This window comes from Quercus lobata, chromosome 2 (assembly GCF_001633185.2).
Source record: "Quercus lobata isolate SW786 chromosome 2, ValleyOak3.0 Primary Assembly, whole genome shotgun sequence".
NCBI classification, from domain to species: domain Eukaryota; kingdom Viridiplantae; phylum Streptophyta; class Magnoliopsida; order Fagales; family Fagaceae; genus Quercus; species Quercus lobata.
Genome location: NC_044905.1, coordinates 51,396,805 through 51,420,093, shown reverse-complemented (window position 1 = coordinate 51,420,093; position 23,289 = coordinate 51,396,805). Strand labels below are relative to the sequence as shown.

Below are 23,289 nucleotides of genomic sequence, written 5' to 3'. Positions count from 1 at the left end.
CTGAGCCTATGTGTTTTATTGTAGAATTGTATCTCTTTGTTATTAATAAAGAAAGAGTATTGTTTGTTACACACGTGTTTTATAATTAAAAACATGAGTTCAACCCACGATTTCAAGTTGTATACACACGTGTATAACAAGTTTTAGCCATAAAGAAAACTCCATTACTATTTGTCATGTCCCTAAAATTTCATCAGTGTCATCTATATATATATATATATATATATATATATATATATTAATAGGTAAAACTGAGAGAAAATCCAATTAGATTTCAAATTGGAATTTAATTAGAATCTAATTTTACGTCTCATGTTCCATCTAATTTAAGTTTTTAAATTTTGTGTCAAGTTAATTAATTTAGTGTAAAAATTGGAATTCAATTCGAGTTTAATTTTGCGCTACGTGTCTCACGACTCTTGTTTAATGTAAGTTTTTAAATTTTTTTGTCAAATGAGTTAATTCAATGTAGAAAATAAGGAGTCATGTTAACGAGTACCCTTAGAGCAATGATTAACAATCCATTTTAAAAAAGTTTTGACATAATTTTTATGGAAAATGGAAAAAGTTTTTAAAACATTTTTTTTTTCTTTTCCCATAAAAACTTTTTTTTAAATGGATTATTAACTATTACCCTAAAGACATCCGTTAGCATTTCCCTATAAATAAACCATAAAAAACCTAATCATATATATATATATACATAAAACCAATGCTTACAGAAAATTTAATTAGATTCAAAATTGAATTTTGCTTTTGTTTGCTTTCCATACAAATTAAATTGTTTAGATTTTTGCTGTTATTTTTTCTTTGAACTATGAGCATATTTTTTTATATTGTTTCTATTCAAATATTTTGTATGCTAAGATCTTGAACGTAACAAATTATAATTGAATTGAATGATCTTATGTACCTATCCTCATTCAATCTAGGAGATATTATTAGATTAGTTTATTCTTTTATTTTGTGTTATATTTAGTAAAATTTCACGAACAGTGATTATGAATTGATATTGTATATATTTAATAGTGATTTTCAAAATTACATACATAATAGCAGTATGATGAGAAACTTGGCCTAACCAATACCATTAAAATTGCAAGAAAAAACTATTTTAGTAATTCCAAATGTCCTGATTGAACTAATATCCTATATGTTTTATAAACCAAGCTAACATTAATAGCACCATTACAATTCATCATATACACACAGGTTACATACGAGTTTCTTATTAAAGTATGACATTATCATCACTTCTTTTGACAAACATGTTCACTCTTATCCTCTCAACATTCTTCTTCTTTTTTTTTTTTCTTTTTTTTTTTTTTCACTCTCAATTTCTCCTTTCTTTTTTTCTCAGGGATAAACCCCTCTCTCTCTCTCTCTCTCTCTCTCTCTCTACCTCCACATTTTTTTAAAAATATTTTTAAAATGCCTAGCTAGTAGCCTAGTACGCATGTGCTGAGAAGCTCAAGCTATGTAATTAACGCAATTGATTGAAATAAGTCCAACTTGTCGTATTTAGGCATAAGTGATTGACAACATCAAAGCTGTATAGATTAAACACAAGAGACAAGACATGATATTTTTAAGTCGAAAAGAATTTTTATTAACTGTGGCTTAAGATATAGCAACTCTTCTAAATGGTACTATATAAATCTAAAAGGGTTCTTCACATTAGTTTAGTTTTTGTTCTTTTTCAAATTCCCTACCAAGAGTTTCTATTCCAGTGTTTGAGACACTCTGTCACATATAGGAGTATAGATAACAGTGACAACCATTTATGAGAGTGCACTAGCCTAATTACTAAGTATTGTTTTAGTTTCCCAACTTTAATTATGACTTAATTAATTTTAGGCTAAAAATAATTAAAGCAATTAGCCAATTAATTAACAAAACTACCCAACAATTACAAAGATAAACATAATTGAGCAAAACAATAATATAAAGGGCAATAAGTAAAGAGGATGCAAAGAAAAGATAACACGCAATGTGTGATCAAAGAAGAAAATAGGAGAACCTGGCTTAAAAACCTTTCTATGGCCCACTAAGCTGAAATCGATTCACTAATAAATAAGTTGGAGTTTAAGGATAACAAAAAGACCCTCTAAGCCTAATTTACCCACTATACTTGAGCCCCCAAATTCCAGTTACCAATGGACTTCTCGAATACTTCTTCACTAGCTTCTTGGATCCTGCAACACCGACTAGTTGCACCACCAAGCCTTACTGGCTGAAAATGTTTAAGCTAAAATGATTCCCAATGCTCCAAGAAATTCTCAACACTCAAATTATATGTTGGTTGTATTTGGATAAATCTCCTCTCAATGTATGGCAATGGGAGAGGGAAGAGAGTAGAGAAAAACTAAGGCAATTTGTAAGGAGTTTGTAGGCTCAAATCTCCTAATTCTCTAATGGTTTTTCTAAGGTTTTTTCTTCGATTTTGCTTACAATTTTGTGGGAAATGTGGGTATTTATAGAGGAGGAAAAAGAGGCATGGCTGGGATCAAGAGTATGAGTTCTCCAAGAGCATTAGTGAGTCACACGCAATTTCTTCAGCTCTAATTGACTTTCGAAATTTCTCACGTGCTCTTCACATGCAAACTTGGAGGTGCTGCTAGTCACGAACCACTGACGAGTTAATCATGAGTTCATCGACCCTAAACACAACCCAAGTACATTAAAACACACAAAAATACAAGGAAAATATGCATGAAATTATAACAAATTGGCATGGAATAAAGCCAACAAAACATCTATGGAATTCACAACTTAACAATTTCTAATTATGTTTTTAGAAACTTTAAGATTTGAGCTTATTGTAGATCAATGTACTTATAGAGTAAATAACTTAACTTCACTGGATCTAATCTCAGCTAAGTTAGAATTAGTTTAGGGTTATTCCTCCTTAAAATACCTGCATTCGATAATTGTTCATTATACATAGCCTACTAAGAGCATGAGCCTTGATATTTCTAACATTTTGTTGTATCTAGATAAAAAGGTAGGGAACATGATTATAGGTGACAAGGAATGTAGATAATCATTTTTCCATGTTAAATTGTAGCTCTATAAATTGTAATTTTTAGACTTACGAGTTCATGGCTTCATGCAAGATCCATCTAAAATAGGGAAAGTTTCACAAAGCAATGATGATAAGGAGTGCCAATAATACCATAGCATTTTTCGCTATTTAGGAGATTGTAGACTCCCCCATCTTGGCTAAGGAATCCGCACATTGATTAAACTCCAAGAACACATGCATTATCCACATTACTATTAGTGAAACACTTCAACAAGTTCTTGCAATCAATAATAAGAGTAAATTCACATGCAAACAATTTCTGCGTCAAATTACACATGCAGTTTTGTAACTTCGCTCTCTAGTGATAAAGAGTAATTAAATCCATCTTTCAATGCCTAGAGTTCCGCCATTAAACTTGTGCCTTAACCAATTGATCTGGAAAAACCCCTCAGCCGGTTGCCTTCATTGTTCTTAAGGAATCCACCACCCCATATGCTAGCTCCGAGTTACCAAAGGAAAAGCCATTCATATTGGTTTGCACCATTTTTGAAGGAATGGTTAACCTGTTAGACTTAGGATGGATATTAGAAGCCACATAGAAGCACTTGACACGTTTTTGTTGTTGTTGATAATTCAATAATAAGAACATGTGGGGGAGAGGGTCTTTTTGAACCTTGGCAACCCAATTTCTCTTTTGAAACAGGTTTCAAGGATTGCGAGTGATTTACTACCACACTTGGGAAAATAAAATGGTTTCTATATATGAAGCTAGTCTAGCTAGAGTTGCCATACGCTTATAAAAAAGATAAATTTTCAAGGAATGTGAATTCTATGAAAAGGAACATAAGGATAGATTATATTTTTAATAATTCAATAGTTGGGGTGAAAGATTCGACACTTAGATATCTCCGTTTGAAACACAAATATATGCCAGTTAAACTAAGAGACTCTTGGAAAAGAGAAGTTTTTTGAAGCCTTTCAATGTGTGACACCTATCCTACTCCAAAAGATGCCACGAAACAACAATCTCAAAGAACATGATCAATAGATTCAGGATGTATTCTACAAATTGGACATACAGTAAAGAGGTTAAACCCTTCTAAGCCCAATACTCCACACAGCAGAACACTTGGTGGGGTTCAACTGATTTAATTTATCCTATGCCAAAATACGTTCTTGAAAAAGAAAGTAAGTTAAGCTCCAACCCATCCAAAAAATAATTACATAAAATGAAAAGAGGAGGAAGAAGAAGAAAAAGAAACAAACAAATGCTGTGCAAGTGGGACATGAAACATTGTCAGGTAAATTTGGCTTTATTTTTAGTGCTCTGCCATGCTGGCCTTTGTCTCTGAGCTGACTCAGCTGAGCTATAAATCACCTTGTTTTTTTTTCTTTTATTTATTTATTTAATTTAAAAATTCACAAACTTTTCTTGAGTAGGATCTTCTATTTTTCACAATATTGACAAATGACAATTGTGTTAATGTATATATAGTCAAATCAGGTGTATATTTTCCTTATTAGTTCACCTCCTATTAAGTTAAAACCAAGGATCGTTATTGTATCCTTGATTTTAGCATAATCAGGGATATTTGCATTTGTAATTAATCAATTATGATGCCTAATTACCTATATACTTAGCCTCTTCTCTTATATTTCATGTGTAGGGGATATAACACAAAGTAATAATGGAAAAAACAAAGTTAACACAAAACACAAAATAGAAAATAGATAATTTGGAGGCACAAAATTGTTATCCTTAGACAATATTTGCCTCCACACTCTTGTTGCTAAAAGGTAACTGCAAACTTGTCTCAAAATATTCTAGAACTTGAATTTTCACTTTATAAAACAGTATTCTCTAAATTCAAATATCATTATTATAACCTATCCATGTATATACTTATATATACAACAATCCCTCACTAGGTTGTAATAATATATATCCCACTTGATTGATATTCTATCATGCATAAATTAAGGTGTCTTTCAACTTAAACCTTTACTTAGTGTAATTGTCTCAAGAAATCAATAGAGTTAACGGTGGCTTGGTGCTTAAACCAAAACTCTTATGTGTTGAAATTGGAAACAACACACACATGAGAATATCCACAACACAATTAGGAATCCAATGTTGTTAGCACTATTATGGCCTTGTGCTCTTCCGGGTTTGGTAAACATTTACAAGAGAAAGTCTTTTACTCTTGCTAGAAGTGGCACCACTTCTATGTTTATAAAGGTGAAGTTCCTTCTTATGTCCCTATTACACATACATTTATACTTCATGATCTTTATTAAGACTTTAAAACTCATCTTCTATTTCATCATAACAGACTGCACTAATCCATTCTAAATGAGACACAAATTTAATGCTCTTACTAACCATGTATCAATAGCTTGTTATTACCCTTTAAATCTCTTAGATTAAATCAATTCAAAATTGGGTTCCTACTATTGGAGATTCTCTTTAAAGAAGGGTTTTAGTCCCATTTCAATGGATGTTACCCCAACCAAATCTTGAGACACCGCTATGGTTAAAGGGTTTGCCAAATTATTATTTGACCTTACATAGACAATTGAAATGGTACCAACTTCAATTAATAGTCTTATGTAATCATGTCTTAGACTCATATGTCTAGACTTTCCATTATACATTTTACTGTATGCTCTGCCCAAGGTGGCTTCACTATTGCAGTACATGGAAATGACTGGTATTGGTTGTGGCCACAACTCTATGTCTAATAACATATTTCTTAACCATTCCGCTTCTTTGCCTGTTGCTGCCAAGGCTTTCTGATTCCATGGTGGAGTGAGAAATATATGTTTGTTTCCTTGATGCCCAAGAATAGCACCCCCACCAAGAGCCCATGTCCAACCAGACGTGGATTTATTATTACTCACAAAAGTAATCCAACTAACATCCGAATAACCTTCCAACACAGCTGGAAATTTAGAATAAAAGAGTCTCAAATTTATGGTTTTCTTTAAATAACCAAGAACTCTACCAATTGCTTTCCAATGATCCACACTTGGATTACTTGTAAATCTTAAAAGTTTGCCCACTACAAAGGATATGTTTGGTCTTGTACAATACATAGCATACATCATGCTTCCTATAGCATTAGCATACTCGAGCTGTGCTATTCCTCTTCCCGTGTTTTCACCAAATTTTATGCTTCGATCAAAAAGTGCATTTGCTTCCTTTATATTAAGATGTTCAAATCTTTGAAACACTTTCTCAATATAATGAGATTAACATAGTGCAAAACCACCACTATGTCTTTTAATTTTGATTCCCAATATAGTATTTACTTCGTTTAAATCTTTCATTTTAAACATAGAAGATAGATAATTTTTGGTTTCACATACACCTTTCATATTTGTACCAAATATAAGCATATCATCCACATAAAGGCATATAATAACTCCATATTCTTTTGTAAATTTGGAATACTTAAATTTGTTGGCACCATTGTGCACAAAATTATCCGACAAAATCATAGAGTCAAACTTTTCATGCCATTATTTTGGAGCTTGTTTCAAGCCGTACAAGGACTTAACTAATTTTCAAACTTTCTTTTCATTTCTAGGAAGTACAAAACCCTCAGGCTATTCCATGTAAACTTCATCATCAAGATCACCATTTAGGAAAGCTGTCTTTACATCCATTTGATGTACAATCAATTTGTATATGGATGCAAATGCTAACAACACTCAAATAGACGTGATCCTAGTTAATGGTGCATAGTTATCAAAGTAGTCTATTCCTTCCTTTTGTTTAAAGCCTTTGGCCACCAACCTTGCTTTAAAAGTTTGAATTGACCCATCAGTATTATATTTTCTCATAAATACCCATTTACAACCAATTGGTTTTGATTCAGTAGGTAGATCCAATATGACCCAAGTATTATTGGATAATATTGAGTCCATCTCATCATTCACAGCTTCTTTCTAGAAAGCTGAATCTTTAAAAGTCATAGCTTCCTCAAATGTTTTAGGATCATCATCTGTATTAAACACTATGAATATTTTGTTTAGGACTACTTGTCTATTACCTTTAATAAGATACAATTGAGCTTGATAAGAAATGAAATCTAGACCAAAGTCCTTTTTTTTTTCTTATTCTTTGACTCTTTCTTTGCTCACTTGATGAACCACTTTCAATACTTTTAGTACTATCCAAAGTAGTATTAGGATTAGAGTCACCTTCTTGTGTTTGAGTAGGTATCATGGCATCCATGAATCTTTATTGAATTTATCCTCAATAAATTCAACATTTCTTGATTCTACAACTGTATTAGAGCTTAAGTCTAATAATCTATATGCCTTTGAATTTTCAGCATAACCTACAAACACACTTTTCTTAGCTCTTGGTCCTAACTTTGTTCTTTTTGGGTCAACAATTCTATAAAAGGATAAACACCCCCACACTTTGATATAATCAAGGTTTGGTTTCCTTCCATTCTATAACTCATATGGAGATACTTTAATCTTGTTGGAAGGTACTCTATGGTGCACATGACATGCAGTAAGTAATGCCTCTCTCCACAAATTAAATGGAAGTTTTTCACTTAAGATCATGGCATTTACCATATCTACAAGAGTCCTATTTTTTCTTTCAGACAAACTATTTTGTTGGGGTGTATAAGGGGTTGAGCTTTAGTGTATTATGCCACATTCCTCACAAAATGCAAAAAAATCATTAGGAAAATACTCACCACCTCTATCACTACGTAGTATCTTTATTTTCTTATCATTTTGATTTTCTACTTCAATTTTATATCGTTTGAACATCTCAAATGATTAATCTTTATTTCTCATCAAATACACGTGTAAATCTAGAGAAATCATCAATGAATGTAATGAAGTATCTTTTATCTCTTCTAGTTAATACACCATTCAATTCGCATACATCTGAATGTACAAGTTCAAGCATATTAGAGTTTCTATTTGACTTAGAAAATGGTTTCTTTGTCATCTTTGCTTGAATACAAATTTCACATTTGTTTTCATCATCAAGCTCATATGAAATCATACCATGCTTTGACATAAACTTCAAGTATTTGAAATTTAAATGTCTTAGCCTAGTATGCCACAAATAAGATGAATCAACAATATAAGCACAAACAGAAACTTCTTTAATAATAATACTTAGTTTGTACGTGTCATCAGTGGCATATCCTTTACCTACAAATATCCCATTCTTGGATAAGATTAACTTGTCTGATTCAAGTACAGCTTTTACACCACTTTTATATAATAAATTGGCAAATACAAGATTCTTCTTAATATCAGGCATATGAAAAACATTGGTCAAAATCAGCATCTTGCTGGAACTCATTTTGACTTCAACGGTATCCTTTCCATGAACCTTTGCTTTTTCATGGTTGTCCATTAGCACTTCTTGTTCTACAGAAGACTCCTCATAAGTCTTGAGTAGTTCCTTGTTGTTGCACACATGCACCGTTGCACCCGAATCGAACCACCAATTAAAAGGATTTGTAATTATAGCCATATGAACTTCAGTGATCATATCAATATATGTATATATATAAATATATATATATATATATATATCACTTACCACAACAATAATGTTCTTAATGACATTTGTTTTATTGGCATTGCCTTCTTCATCATTTTTCTTATTCTTTAAGAGTTTACATTTGTGAATGTGATGACCTTTCTTTCCACAATGGAAACAAGTCCAGTTCTTCTTGTCTTTGTTGGGATTCTTGGAGCTGTTCTTCTTGAAACTACTCCCACTTTTGTTCACTTTTAAGTGCTTATTGGTCTTACTTGAACTCCCACTTTGAACATTGCTCACATTGTTCACATTCACTTTAGAGTCGGTATTAGTCCCATCTCTAATCCGACTTTCCTCTTCAATTCGAAGATGTTTTTCGAATTGTTCTAAAGTGAGATCTCATGACATATGCAGAAGTTTCTTCCTAAAATTATTTCAACTTGGTGAGAGTTTTGCAATAATTGCACTCACTTGGAATGATTCAGGAATATTGATTGACAAATCACAGAGTTTATTGACCAAAATTTGTAATTCATGCACTTGATCCAAAACTGAGATATTATCAAGTATTTTATAATCAAAGTACTTTTGAATAATAAACTTATTTGTACCTATCTTCATAGTTTTGTACTTTGCCTCCAAAGCATTCCAAATCTCTTTCGGTGACTTCATTGAAGTGTAGAGATCATAGAGATGATTCGAAAGATTATTGAGAATGTGACCTCTGCATATCAGTTCATCTTCCTCCCTTTTCTTTCTTTGTGCCTTTATTTCATCAGTGTCTTCATCACTCGCAGTAGGAAAAGGTATCAAATTTTGGTCCAAGACATAGAAGAGTCTCAGTGCAGTGAGTAGGAATTTCATCTTGGCTTTCCATCGAGAGAAATTAGTTCCATCAAAGCGATCCAATTTCACTAACTCATGATTTAACATCTTCTATGTTGAAACATCACTTGCTCCTTCCATTGTACTAATATTGTTTAGGATTGTAGGGGATATAACACAAAGTAATAATGGAAGAACAAAGTTAACACAAAAAACAAAACAGAAAATAGATAACTTGGAGGCGCAAAACTGTTATCCTTAGATGATATTTGTCCCCACACTCTTGTTGCTAAAGGGTTACTGCAAACTTGTACCTAGGATACAACCAAGTTATTCGGTTTTACAGATAGCAATTTTGGAGAATAATTGCAGGATTTCCTGTATTTCTTTGTAACTAACTTTTTGTGAGAGAAAAGGAATATGTTTCAAGTGAACATAAGCCTCAATTTATACTCATAGGGTTATATTTTACCAAAAGGCATGTATGGAGAGTTAAAATGTTTCATAAAACCGTTTACAAAGCTTGAAACCTTTTCAAACATCCAGAATGGTTACCAGAAAATTCTATAGAAAATTCAGTTTTACGAGTCTTGATTGATTAAGAAGAACTGAGCATTGATCGAACCAAGTCGAGACTCCATAATAATTTTACTCATCACTATGATCGATCGAGCAAAGGTTTCAACCGATCAAAAATACTGAAATTCAAATTTCACTTAGAAAATTCCAGAACTTGAATTTTCACTTTATGAAACAGTATTCTCCAAATTCAAATATTATTATTATAACTTATCCATGTATATATTTATATATACAACATCATGATACAGAAAATACACAGATTATACAATACACAGTAGGTATCGACCCTCTTTTTGTTTTGTTCTTGCTTTCTCTTGTTAAATATTAGCATTGATACACCATGTTGAATATGCTAGTATAGATGTGGAAGTGAAAGCATAAAGTATAAAACATAATAACACACGAGGGTTACGTGGTTTAGCCTAACGGCCTACATCCACGGAAGAAACCCTAAAGGGTTACATCAATAATATATTATAGTGTAATACAAATCCTGTGTTACAATGAATTATAACATGTGTATATATAGTAGACTAAACCCTAGACTAATAGACTTCTAGTACAAGTAGGAAACTTGGCTTGCACACAAAGTAGAATTAGGCTTGGGCTTATGCTAATGGGCTAAAATATCTCTAACACCCCCTCTCAAACTCAAGATGAAAGCTTGATGAAATCTTGAGATTTGATAAGGTTGAGAAGATCCCTTGAATGAAGTTTGGCTTTGTGACGGTAGTTTGAGGAAGGCAATGGTCTTGCAGTGTTGATGCGACTTCTAACGGTGGCTTGACTATACCGGAGAGTTTTGACGGCAGCAGTAGGAAGCCAAAGAAGATGAATGCAGCGAAAAAAAAACACCGAGGAAGACAAAGATTGCTCTTAAATATACCGTAAGGACAGAAAACCATGTCCACAAGAAAGTGGCTTTGATACCATGTTATATATTAGCATTGATACACCATGTTGAATATGCTAGTATAGATGTGGAAGTGAAAGCATAAAGTATAAAACATAATAACACACGAGGGTTACGTGGTTTAGCCTAACGGCCTACATCCACGGAAGAAACCCTAAAGGGTTACATCAATAATATATTATAGTGTAATACAAATCCTGTGTTACAATGAATTATAACATGTGTATATATAGTAGACTAAACCTTAGACTAATAGACTTCTAGTACAAGTAGGAAACTTGGCTTGCACACAAAGTAGAATTAGGCTTGGGCTTATGCTAATGGGCTAAAATATCTCTAACATCTCTTTATTTGTTTTCTGTCAACAAATTGCAATATTGAAAAAAGGATAGAGATGAAAGTTTGTGAATTTTCAGTAAACGAAAAGTTTTTGAAAATAAATAAGTTTGTGAATTTGCTTAAAAATTACAGAAAATTTATGGTGTAATTTATTGAAAAGTAAAACTCTTAATTACCGATGAAGAAAGATATTTATTTAGTAGTGGCATACAATAATATTCAAGGTCCGTTTAGTTGAAAGAGGGAAAAAAATGGAAAGATTTAAAATTGATGGGAGAATGAAAAAGGTAAAAAGATAAAAAAGATTTAATTTTTACACGTAATCTTCCATAGAAAACAACTTATAAATTGTTCTGAAGCGAAAGTGTAAGTTGGTAATTACGTTTATGTTACATAAACAGTACGTGTAATTACGTAACATTCTAAGAAACTCCTGCCTCCCGTTTGTTTTGGATTTGTACAGTAATAACGCAATTTTTAAAACTTAAAAGTACCATTAGCGGTTATCAAAAAAAAAAGTACCATTAGCATTATTTTTTTAGTACGATATAATTGGCTAGGTATATACATTACACGGTCCCATAACAGATTATAATATTTAAAGTCCTATTCATAAAAAAATATATATATATTTAAGGTCCGTTGGTAAAATCCCTCAAAATATTAAAAAGCCCACCCCACCTTTCTAAAGCCAGCACCTCACGATTTCCCAGGCCAATTCTTTTTTTCTAATAAAGTGCTCTCTTTTACTCTTTTAAAATTGTCCTTATTCTTTTTTCTTTTTAAAAAAATAAAAACAATATCTTTAATCTTTTATTATAGTTTCAGACTTGCATCCCCCCTCATGATCATAATTGAAAGAGAAATAACGCTATAGTTATAATATTTTATTTTTTTACAATAAATTTTGATGTAGTCGGCATTAAGTAATGGAGAAAAAAAGTGAGTTCATAAGTTTCAATCATATCTATCATTCACACTCATGACCCAAATATTTTAATAATTATAAAATTTTATTGTGAAAAAGTTATGTTCATAGTAACTAGTTCAATGAAGATAATTAAAAGAATAGAAAAAATTATTATATATTTTTTCTCATGTATTTAATTCTAATTATATTATATTTTTGTGTATTTATTACAAGGAAAATAAATATGATTGGAAAGTAAAGCCATTTTTGGGAGTGAGTTGGATTATCGTAGTCATTTTCAAAAATATATAAAAATGTTACCGTATTTTTGTTGCAAACTTTTAAAATATAAATGTATTATACACGCAATAAATCCTTATTGTTCTTTTTTCCATTTTTGTAATTTATTGCCAAACTTTTGAAATTACTTTTCTTGAAAGATGTTGAATCATTCCCATCCGAATACCTATTATATTATACACACATACTGTATTTTACTAATCACTATCCCAAATTAGATTTCAATAATCAGAGCATTTTTTATTTTTATTTTTTTTGTAGGCAAACTACAATTAACCCCCTTAAAGATTAGGCTAATGAAAAATCAGGTCTAAGATATTTAAAAACTAATTAATTTGATCCATAAATTGTTAATCTTTGTTTGCATCTCTCTCACGAGACCAAATTGGTCAATTTTCAAGCCCAAACCTAAAGCTATCCTTTTGCATAGAAAAGCAGTAGTACTTTTTATTTTGATGGATTGGGATATGGGTACTGGAAATGTTTTTTTTTTGGATGAATATTGGAAATGTATTTATCTCACCAATGAGCGTTAGTATTGGTAATGCTAAAAAATTATATTGCTATTTTTAACACCCAAATTTATGACTATATTGGTAGAGCCAAAACTAAATAATTTAGCTCCACAATTACAGTGCACAGCCAAAAGTGGCTGTTGTGCACGATAAAAAAAATATTATTAAATTACATGTTCACACTGTTTTATATTAAATATATTATTTTATTTACGTATTCATACTACTTTGTAGTAAATATATTATTTTATTATAGTGGATATATTATTTTATAGTGTTGAACTTATGTTAGATATTTTGTAAAATAAATAGATAAAATAAATAAGGGAGATGTTTTTTTTGGCTAATAGTTAAATTTATGCCTCCACGTGGATGCTCTAAAATGCATAAAAAGATTCTGACATGACCCAAGCCTAATTTAACCTTATCTCCTCCAATAAGATGGAACATACCATACATAGCAACAGAAAAAGAGAAGCGCACCCACAAACCTTAGGAACCAAACAAATTCAGTATTAAAGTGGGGACATACGCATTGTCCAGTTTCATTGCTCTAAAGCTAGTTTTAGTGCGCCATTACTCTTTGCCTTGTGTCTCTCTCTCTCTCTCTTTCTCTAGCTAAGCTGCTTTTCTGTACTGCGTTTCTCTTATTAGTGGAAAGCTGACCTTCACTGTTTGGAACTCTACATTTGTATTTTTTTTTTTAAATAGTAATATATAGTACTAGCTCATGAAGAAGCTGTTGGTGTTGACTATCTGGGTTTTGAAAACATGGCCTTCTCTTCTTTCCTTTGCCACTTTCCAATCTCATTCAAGGTTTGCTTTTTTATACTTTTCAAGAATTATTTAATTCTCTTTACTGTCTGTCTTTGCCAGTTATAGTTTAGTGGCTAGTAATAAAATCACTCATGCTTGCTTGGGTTTCTTTGGACTTGTATTTCAATTTATCTATCTGGGTATCAACAATTATGTGTTCTATATTTTTATTTATTTTAATGGTGTTACAATAGTCGTTTTGGATGAATTTCTGATTGATTGCAAATGGGTATTGGTCATAGTATGGAATTAGTTATATTTTGTCCAAAAAGATAATTCTCTGCTAGATTTGAGATTGCACTTGTAAATAGTTTTGTTTTTCTTTGTAATGCCAAATGGGTTCTGATCATAAAAGCCAGCCATTGCACCATGGGATGTATATTTGATTTTTCATTTTCTTTGCTTGCTATATATTTCAACTACCTAGGGTGACGTTTCTTGAAGATTGAGTTGGTTAATTGAGTTCTGCATAGTGCATACAATCATGAATAATGCCTGCAAATTCATCATCAAGGATGGGACAAGTTAAAAGCGGCAGCCATCATCATATAAAATTTGAAACTAGGGAATTTTCTCCAATCTAAAAATTTATCCTATCCCATCAGTGATAGTGAGGGCTCCAAGTTTTTGCAATGGCCCCAGTTAAGGTGATAAATTTGTGTCATATATGCTGGAAAAATTACAAATCTAGGCATTGCATTTCAACCAAAACTGGGCCTTAGCCGCCGGTACACACAATGAATATTTGGGTGTACTACGATGGATCATCTTTACAGTCCCCTGGTTTTATGTTTGCATTATTTTGGGTAATTTGTAACATGCTGTATAGAAGTGTACCTTTAATTTATATAATGTAGTGCAGGATGTTGCATTGGATTATGCTGTTGACTACTGGTCATGTATATGTTTGAATCATTACTTTGTGTGGAACGTTGTTCCCACCATGTTTTAAAACAATATTCTTTTGGTGTCAAATATGTGATGAATCTCTATTTCTCTTAGGGCATGTTAAAGTAAAATCATCATCATCATCATCATCATCATCATCATATTACCCTTTGACTAAATGCTGGATGGGACTTTTTTGTTGATAATTCGATAGTTGGGAGAGGGGGGATTTGAACCCTGAACGTTCCCGTTAGAAGCATTAGGAAGTGTTAGTTGAGCTACAAGACTCTTGACAGATGGAACTCACGTCTGTAAAATTTGAATAAATCAGTGAGATACGCACATTTAATTTCTTTATTTTTTTGTTCCAAGGAGGTATGAAAGTAGAATTCCATGAACATTCTGATGCAAATTTGAATATTGCTGTTTCTCTATCCCCTTTCCCAGCTGTATAGATCATCTGTTGAATCACTAGCAATTAGGTCCTGTTATTGTTCAAAGGAGTTTAAACTTTAAAGTATGATAAAACATGTGATTAAACATAGGGGTTTTTTTTTTTTTTTTTTTCTCCCCCCAGTAACTTCGTGCATATTTTCCAACCTTGCCGGTGTTCCTTACAATCAAGTTTCCATTTTTATCATAGATTGTTCACTCAGGGCAGTCTATAACACCACGGCATGATGTCAGAACGGGTTTTTCTCTTAGAAGTAATGGCTCTGAATTTTGTGGCCAACGGGTTGCAAGAGTGGGAGTCAACATGGACAGGGACTGGAGTTTTCTAGGAGGATCAAAAGTTATTTCTACACCAAAATTTGCAAGATGTGCTCTCTATCAAAAAGGCTCTGGAGTGTACGCTTCATGTAATTCATTTTTTGCACCTTTACTACTTTAACATTTGCTTAATGTAGGTACTACTTGCAAAGTTGCATAACTGATTGTAATTCATTTTCTTCCAGTTTTATTTGTTTTAGGGAAGTCTCGAGAGAGGTACATGAGATGAGAACTTAGGATGATATGTTTGAAAAGGCCTTATAATGCAATATACTTTTTGTATCATCTATATACATGTGAAAAAGAAATTCAGAACATGTGCCGGAAGTAAAAACATGTATGTACAGACATACATAAGAACCAGTTTATATAATACTAGCGAAACACAGAGACTTAAGAGACATACATGACATGAGAAGTTAGGATGATATGTTTGAATAGAAAGCCTCATAATCCAATATACATTTTGTATCATCTATATACTTGTGAAACAAAAGTTCAGAACGTGTGCTGGAAGTAAAAATGTGTATGTACAGACATACGTAAGAACCAGTTTACATAATACTAGTGAAACATAGAGCAAGACTAGAGAAAGCTGTAAATCTTAGTAATGTATAAGATTTGTATAAATTATGATCATTTTATAGCCTCTCCATTGCAGATTTCAAATCGAAAGACAGTTGCAATGACATTTTAAAGCAACTTTATAAGCTTAGTAAATTTTGTTCCCTTAACTTCTAGCAATGTAATCTTTACTAAAAAATAGATGCTATAGGATCCCTAAATAGGCGTCAATAAGTATCAGATCAAGAAACAAAAGTTCAGAACGTGTGCTGGAAGTAAAAATGTGTATGTACAGACATACATAAGAACCAGTTTACATAATACTAGTGAAACATAGAGCAAGACTAGAGAAAGCTGTAAATCTTAGTAATGTATAAGATTTGTATAAATTATGATCATTTTATAGCCTCTCCATTGCAGATTTCAAATCGAAAGACAGTTGCAATGACATTTTAAAGCAACTTTATAAGCTTAGTGAATTTTGTTCCCTTAACTTCTAGCAATGTAATCTTTACTAAAAAATAGATGCTATAGGATCCCTAAATAGGCGTCAATAAGTATCAGATCAAGAAAGATGATTTACCATTAGCTATTCTATGACATGATGGCCTCTAGCACCAGGCTTTGTGGGAATTGTATTGGTCTACAGTATCCAAGCTTTCACAGTTAAAAGTCCAAGGTGTTTTGCTTGAATTGGATTTATGCTAAACATGAAGAAGTAAGCCTCTTAAGCTTTTCAACATTTGTTGAATGTATTTTTAGCTGAAATTACTTCACCTGTCTTCTGTCATTATATCACAATGTGATACCTGAGCTCACAATGAAATTATATCAATGCAAGTCATTACTTCATTGAATTTATATAGCTTCCAGCTCAACTCCATTTTTTCATGGTTAACTGTTGGCACCAGAGCAACAGGTTGTGTTGATGATACTTCTACAAGGGACATCTCTGAAGTAGGTATTCTTAGCCGACCCCAATTTGAATACATCCCTATATTTACAATACTTGATAAATAGAGTTTGAAGTAATGTTTTCTAATTGGAAAGGTTTCCCATGATGTGGGAAACTTCTGGTTAAGTATTGATACACCTTCAGTATGAGGATGTGAGATTTTTTAGCACATTGAAAATAATTGTAAGCAAAAGATAAAAAAAGGCTTATGACATAAATTTTTTGGTATAGTTAAAAACTTGGGATGCTTGAATTGTGAAATATTGTAACCTCAGACCATAGAATACACAATGATTAGAACACACACACACACAAAAGATAAAAAAGGCTTACAACAAATTTTTTGGCATATTTAAAAACTTGGGATGCTTGAATTGTGAAATTTTTAACCTCAGAACTAAAGAATACACAATGATTAGAATACACAGAGAATAGAATACTTATTACTTAATGTGTCCTCACCATATGGTGTCCTACTTCTCCAAGAATTTTTGTGTTGCTCTATCCATATTTATATTTTGTAGGAAGTAGGTATGCTTAGCTGACCCCAAAATATTTGGGATTAAGACTTTGTTGTTATTGTTATAGGAGATACATATTATTGATAGAGGTTATTTGAATAATATGCAATCTAGGGGAGCTTTGTAATGTACTTGGAGAGAAGATGGTTGATGGTGGTCTGGAAGTATGTTGGCATTTCTAATGCATGCTTGAAGAAACATATGAACTTTCTGCTTTAGTGTTCCCCCTTCCCACAAATTTTTCCTTACTATAACTGCTACAGCCTTCTATCCTCTTGCTTTTTTACTGGATTCCAAAAGGCATCAAGTTGAAACTCATCTTGCATTTTCAATCCTTAGGGGCACCTTTATTGTGGCAGAGATTTTTTTCCTGCCTATTAGTTCAATCTTTGTAATTCTGAAGATCCCCCTTTTTGCCATACTTACCCAAATTTAGGGTGAACAACAATGCCTTGTGCTTGGGCAACCAACTGTTCAGATATATCATTTGGAGCTTTCTGATATGCTTGAGAATGAAGGTTCTGAAAATCACAAAAATTGTAACAAATATTGACTATAATGAGGCATTTTGCATGCTGTTATTATAAGCTTGAGCAGAAATTTCCTTCACTTCTTTGGTTGTGTCAGTGATGACTTTCTTGTCCCTATGTTTTGTTGTCTACATATCTATTTATTTATTTACTTTGCAGTGTTGTCAGGTTCTCAACTGGCTAGCAGTGTTTTTTCATTGGGAACAGTAGCTGTTCTCCCATTTTACACCCTCATGGTTCTGGCTCCTAATGCTGAACTGGTATGTTTCTTGTATTAATTTGAGATTGGCACTCATTGTCAGTTCTTCAGTTTCTGTTTATCATGTGGATCATACAATTTGTTCTTGAATTTTTCATATAATTCCTCAGTTGATGTATAGTTCCAGACATATAGATGTATGCTTTATTTTTATTTATTTTTTAAATAAAATACTTTAATTAATAAGAAAAAAACAATTAGTAAAGGAAAAAATTACAAGAATTACAATTTTAGAATAAGACTATCTATGAATTCTAAAGAGGGCAAGAAGGAAAATTTCATAACACTATCATCTAATCATTATAAATCCCTTCATATAGATTGTTTGATCTTATGGGTTGGCTGTTCCACTTCATCAAAAGTTCTACTATTTTGCTCACGCCAAATTGTCCACAAGAAGCACAAACAAGCTGCGTTCTAAGCGTTAGCATTTCTATGCTTTTGAAAAGTCCTACTCCAAGAGCTTGACATTTGAGTCACCATCCTTGGCAAAATCCATGAAACTTCAAATAGTTTCCACACAGAAAAACCAAATAATCCTCCTCACTACCAAGCATTAAAGTAGAATATGTTCCATTGATTCCCCCACTACTCTTATCCACAGACTCCAATTGGTAAATTGAGGATTTGATCTTATTAGTTACAATCTGGGAAAAACATCTTTCAGACAAAGCTCCCCACACTACAGATCATACCAGAATTGAATTTGTGTACCATCCCCATAGAGAATTTTATATAACGTGAAAAAGTATCTCACCACTGCTTCCTCAAAGTTTTTCCAATGACTAACCCAAGCTTCACCATGTTTGAGAGAGAGAATTTTCCACAGCACCTGTCTTCTTTGGTTTATTTCTTTACCCGTCAGGGTGCAACCTAGTGGTTGGAGGCTTGGGTGAGCTGTAGACCTAAACATCCTGGATTTGATCCCCATAGGAGTTCCTTTGGATTACCTGATACATGGTTCTGACGGTGGGGTTGTGTATCCATGGTTTACTCCTCAGGGGTGGGTCCAAAGGGCCCTACCTTAGTGAGGTTCCACATCATCAAAAAAAAAAAAAACCGCATCAACTTCATTGTAGCTGTGGTGGTTGAATTTCACAATAATTTATTTTGTATAATGTAGATCACAAAATTCCTATTATATCGAGTGCTTATCACTTCATTTAAACCTCACTTCACAATATTAAGTTTACTGATTCATGTGTTTACATTCTTCTCTTTCTTTCTAAATCCATATGTTCCACTAGCTTGTAAATCCACTTTTTGTCAGTTGGTGCTCCTAATTGATTTAATCATGCATAATTCAGACTAAAAAATCTGTGGAAAGTAGTATACCATACGTAGTGCTTGGACTTCTATATGCATATCTACTATACCTCTCTTGGACGCCTGAAACACTCCGGATGATTTTCGCAAATAAATACTTGCTGCCTGAGGTGTGTATTTAACTACCAAATTTGGATTCAACAGTTTTTTTATTTATTTTTTATTAATAAATTTAAAAATTCTTATGTTATATCTTTTTTTCTTGTGTACTATGCGCAGCTGCCTGGCATTGCAAGGATGTTCTCAAGCGAGATGACTTTAGCTTCTGCATGGATTCACTTGTTGGTTGTAGATCTCTTTGCTGCAAGGTCTCTCTCTCTGTCTCTCTCTGTCTTTCTGTGTTGTTGGTTGTAGTTCTAAGCTCTAACACTTCACTGAATTCAGGCAGGTTTTTCATGATGGACTGGAAAACCAAATTGAGACTCGGCATTCAGTTTCTTTTTGCCTGCTTTTTTGTCCCATTGGAATCCTTACTCATGTCATCACCAAAGCACTGACCAGAAGGTCCAGAAATGCCTGACACAGCATGATGATGATTTACTTTGCAGAAACAATCAAACAATGAATTCATTAGGATTTGAAAATTTTTCAAAACTCTAATTGGAACAGATATTGTTTCAAAGATCATCAGATATTAATAAAGGCTGAGCTTTCTTGTTTCCTTTCATCAAAACTCTAATTGGAACAGATATTGTTTCAAAGATCATCAGAAATTATTAAAGGCTGAGCTTTCTTGTTTCCTTTCATGAAATATTAAATTTACATGACTGGTCATTTGTCTCTATTTGGATTCAAATCATTACAATATGGATGAACATATAGCACTTCTTCCTTGAGTTGTACCCCAAATTTCTGATCAACTTTTTCCTTGACAAAAGCAATGAGGTCAAGCATGTCTTGAGAAGTTGATCCACCAGAATTTATAAAGAAATTTGCATGGATGTTGGATACCATGGCTCCTCCCACTCTAAAACCTTTCAATCCAGCTTTCTCAATCAACTCAGCTGCTGCAATTCCCAAATTAGGTGGATTTCGGAACACTGAACCAGCACTACGTTCACCTATCGGTTGAGATACTCTCCTCCTGTAAATCAAACCACACCCCTTAAGCATCTCCTAGTAAACAAAATTCTTCAAGGAAGCATAATAATATTTTAATGACTACCTTTCTAGATATTCCTGTAGTCTTCTTTTTGCTGATCCCGAAGGCTGCAGCTTGAACATGACTGCAACAATGCTTCCCAAGTCTTTCATAAATTTAAATGGTGATGTTCGGTAGCCAAATTTGAGATCGATTCTGTTTAGCGTCTGAAAATTTCCATCATTCTTTACAATTTCTACACTATCAACAACATCAGCAGTCTCCTTCAATCAATAAGAACATTGGCAAACCAATTAGTCCTTCAATCCTGAAACAGTCTCAGAAAACATTTTAACTCAAAAATTAGAACCAGAATTACCTGCCCATTTGCTCCAGCATTCATATAAGTTGCTCCTCCTACAGTCCCAGGAATTCCTCCAGCAAATTCAAGGCCTGTGAATCCTTCATTTGAGCATTGCATGCCCAATTTATTAAATTGAAAACCGCTTCCAACTCTATAAATACCGGGTTCATTGCTCTCCAAGAACTCAATCCGGTTCAGAATAACACAACCATCAAAACCCAAGTCGTCAAAAAGACAATTTGAGCCTTTACCGATAATAATAAATCGTATGCTGTGCTCATGACAGTATCTGCAACATTTTAACCAACAAAACCATTAGAAGTGTAAATATTATTTCCTTTGGAATCTCTCTCTCAACAGAAAATAGATTAAACCTTGTGTCATACGCATACATATAAAGGCAAAAGTTTTTAAAAGATTTCTAATAATATTGTTTAAGTGTTATGAAAATACGTATTATAGTGTTTAAATATTGAAAATTATCGTTTAAACAACAATACCAAACAGGATAGTGTACAAGTTTTGCTCTCATCCCTAAAGTTATTTATTTATTGTCATTGAAAAATTAAAATATCAACCATTTTGTCCTTTCAACATGTCTAATGGAATACATATTTTTTAGGGACGAGAAATAGAACCCGACTATATTTTATGAAGAAAAGTGACATAATTTAAGTTCTATTTTCGTCTTTGAAATGTCATTCAGAATTAATTTTTGTCTTTGAAATGTCATTCAAAATTCATTTTTGTCCTCGAACTTAAGAAAAGTGGAAAAATAATAAAATGTATAATATTTTAAAATTTCATGAACAGAAATATGACTTTAAGGTTGTGTTTGGATACTTGAATTTAGATTTCAAATCAATGGATTTGAATAGCCTTGATTCCAAATTTATAAATTTTAAAATTCCTTATTTAGATGTGTTTTATAGTTTATTCCTAAGAGGATTTTAAATTATGGGATTAGATGTTTCAATCCAATGATTTAAAAGTTTAAAATCCTTGATGGCTTAAACTATCAAAACAAAGTATTTGGATTATAATCGTCAAAATCCAAATGCCCATATCCTGCTACAGGCATAATAAAGTTGAAGGATAAAAATAAAACTTAAGCTATTTTTAGGGATGAAAAAGAATATTTTAGCCTATATTAAATGAAATTTTGTAAATGGTAAGCATTTTAATGACGCAAAATAAACATAAATTTTTTTTGTAAAATGCCAAAGATCAGGTGACGGATGAGAGCCTGATTGTTACGATTATTTTGTTTGATTTAAATACATGTTTTTTTTTTTTTTCCTCAAAAATGTTAATTTATTGTGAGACAGTGAGAGTATAATAATAATAATACAATGAAACAGACAGATTTACATTTATCTAAGACCAAATAAAATAATTCAGATCCACAATCAATCAAACCAGAAAAAGTAGCAAATTGTTAGAAACAAAATTTTTTTTTTCTTTCCCTTTTTTGGGGTCTGGAATAAAAGAAAGAGTGAACCTGATAGCAGAAACAAGCTGGGTTTGATTGTGAACTTTGACAAAATAATTGCAAGGTCCACCAATCCCCCAAGAGCTAAGATCCTTCAAGAGCTTGCTGGCACGAATGAAGTTCAAGTTCAAACCATCCTTGCACTTCTGGGTTTGCTCTTGTTTGCTGTTGCTGTGCTCACATAGAAAGGAGACAGATGAGTTTGTTGGTGATGAATATGAAGTGTGAAATGAAATGGAAGAGTTTTGTGGTTTGGGTTTGGTGAGGCAATTAGCAGTGGGAAGTGAGTGAAGAAGAATATTGGACATAACGTTGGGGGGTTGTCTTCTTGGTTTTTACTAACATCATCAACTCATTGTTGGGAGTAGGATTTCGAGTTTCCACTTCTGTCACTCTAGTCTTGTTGCTTTGTGTGTCGGAACTCGGGAAGTGAAAAGGGTCTTTGGCTGATCAAAGTAATTCTACATTACCTATATGCGCACGTGCTTGGATGCATTTTATGTTAACATCATCAACAATAATTTTCCTCCATTATTTGATTTCTTTCAATATCTTTTTCCTTTTCCTTTTTATTTTTTTAAGCCATATTAATTAAGCAAGCAATTGCTCAAAAGCAATCTTTAAAATTCCCAAATCCAAAGAGATTGGACGTTTACATGAATTATGTTGTGGTTAATAAGACTATCAAGGGACACAGTCAGAATTTCATCTTTGAAGGGCTAAGAACAAAGTATGAACAAAAACAATGTAGAATGAGAATTTTTATAAAAAGTTCAATACTAAATT

The 23,289-nt window shown here is 32.6% G+C and overlaps 2 protein-coding genes across 4 annotated transcripts; one reads left to right on the top strand and one right to left on the bottom strand.

Moving 5' to 3' along the window:
• Window positions 1-13,386: 13,386 nt before the first annotated feature.
• On the top strand, window positions 13,387-20,305 carry LOC115975797 (protein ABA DEFICIENT 4, chloroplastic). 2 transcript variants are annotated; one of them, XM_031096781.1, is made up of 6 exons: window positions 13,387-13,752; window positions 15,284-15,500; window positions 18,141-18,241; window positions 19,548-19,676; window positions 19,786-19,874; window positions 19,955-20,305. In XM_031096781.1, exons 1-6 carry the CDS (start codon window positions 13,708-13,710, stop codon window positions 20,061-20,063), a joined length of 690 nt encoding a protein of 229 aa, XP_030952641.1. In that variant the 5' UTR covers window positions 13,387-13,707; the 3' UTR covers window positions 20,064-20,305. The 2 variants fall into 2 exon arrangements, with proteins under 2 accessions (XP_030952641.1, XP_030952640.1); XM_031096780.1 differs by having other exon boundaries at window positions 13,388-13,752; window positions 19,951-20,305.
• Window positions 20,031-22,953, bottom strand: LOC115975796 (UDP-N-acetylenolpyruvoylglucosamine reductase-like). 2 transcript variants are annotated; one of them, XM_031096778.1, is made up of 4 exons: window positions 22,513-22,953; window positions 21,027-21,300; window positions 20,732-20,931; window positions 20,031-20,650 (listed from the first exon to the last, which is right to left on the bottom strand). In XM_031096778.1, the coding sequence occupies exons 1-4, from the start codon at window positions 22,809-22,811 to the stop codon at window positions 20,338-20,340; spliced, it is 1,086 nt and encodes a 361-aa protein (XP_030952638.1). In that variant the 5' UTR covers window positions 22,812-22,953; the 3' UTR covers window positions 20,031-20,337. The 2 variants fall into 2 exon arrangements, with proteins under 2 accessions (XP_030952638.1, XP_030952639.1); XM_031096779.1 differs by having other exon boundaries at window positions 20,732-20,928.
• Window positions 22,954-23,289: the final 336 nt, after the last annotated feature.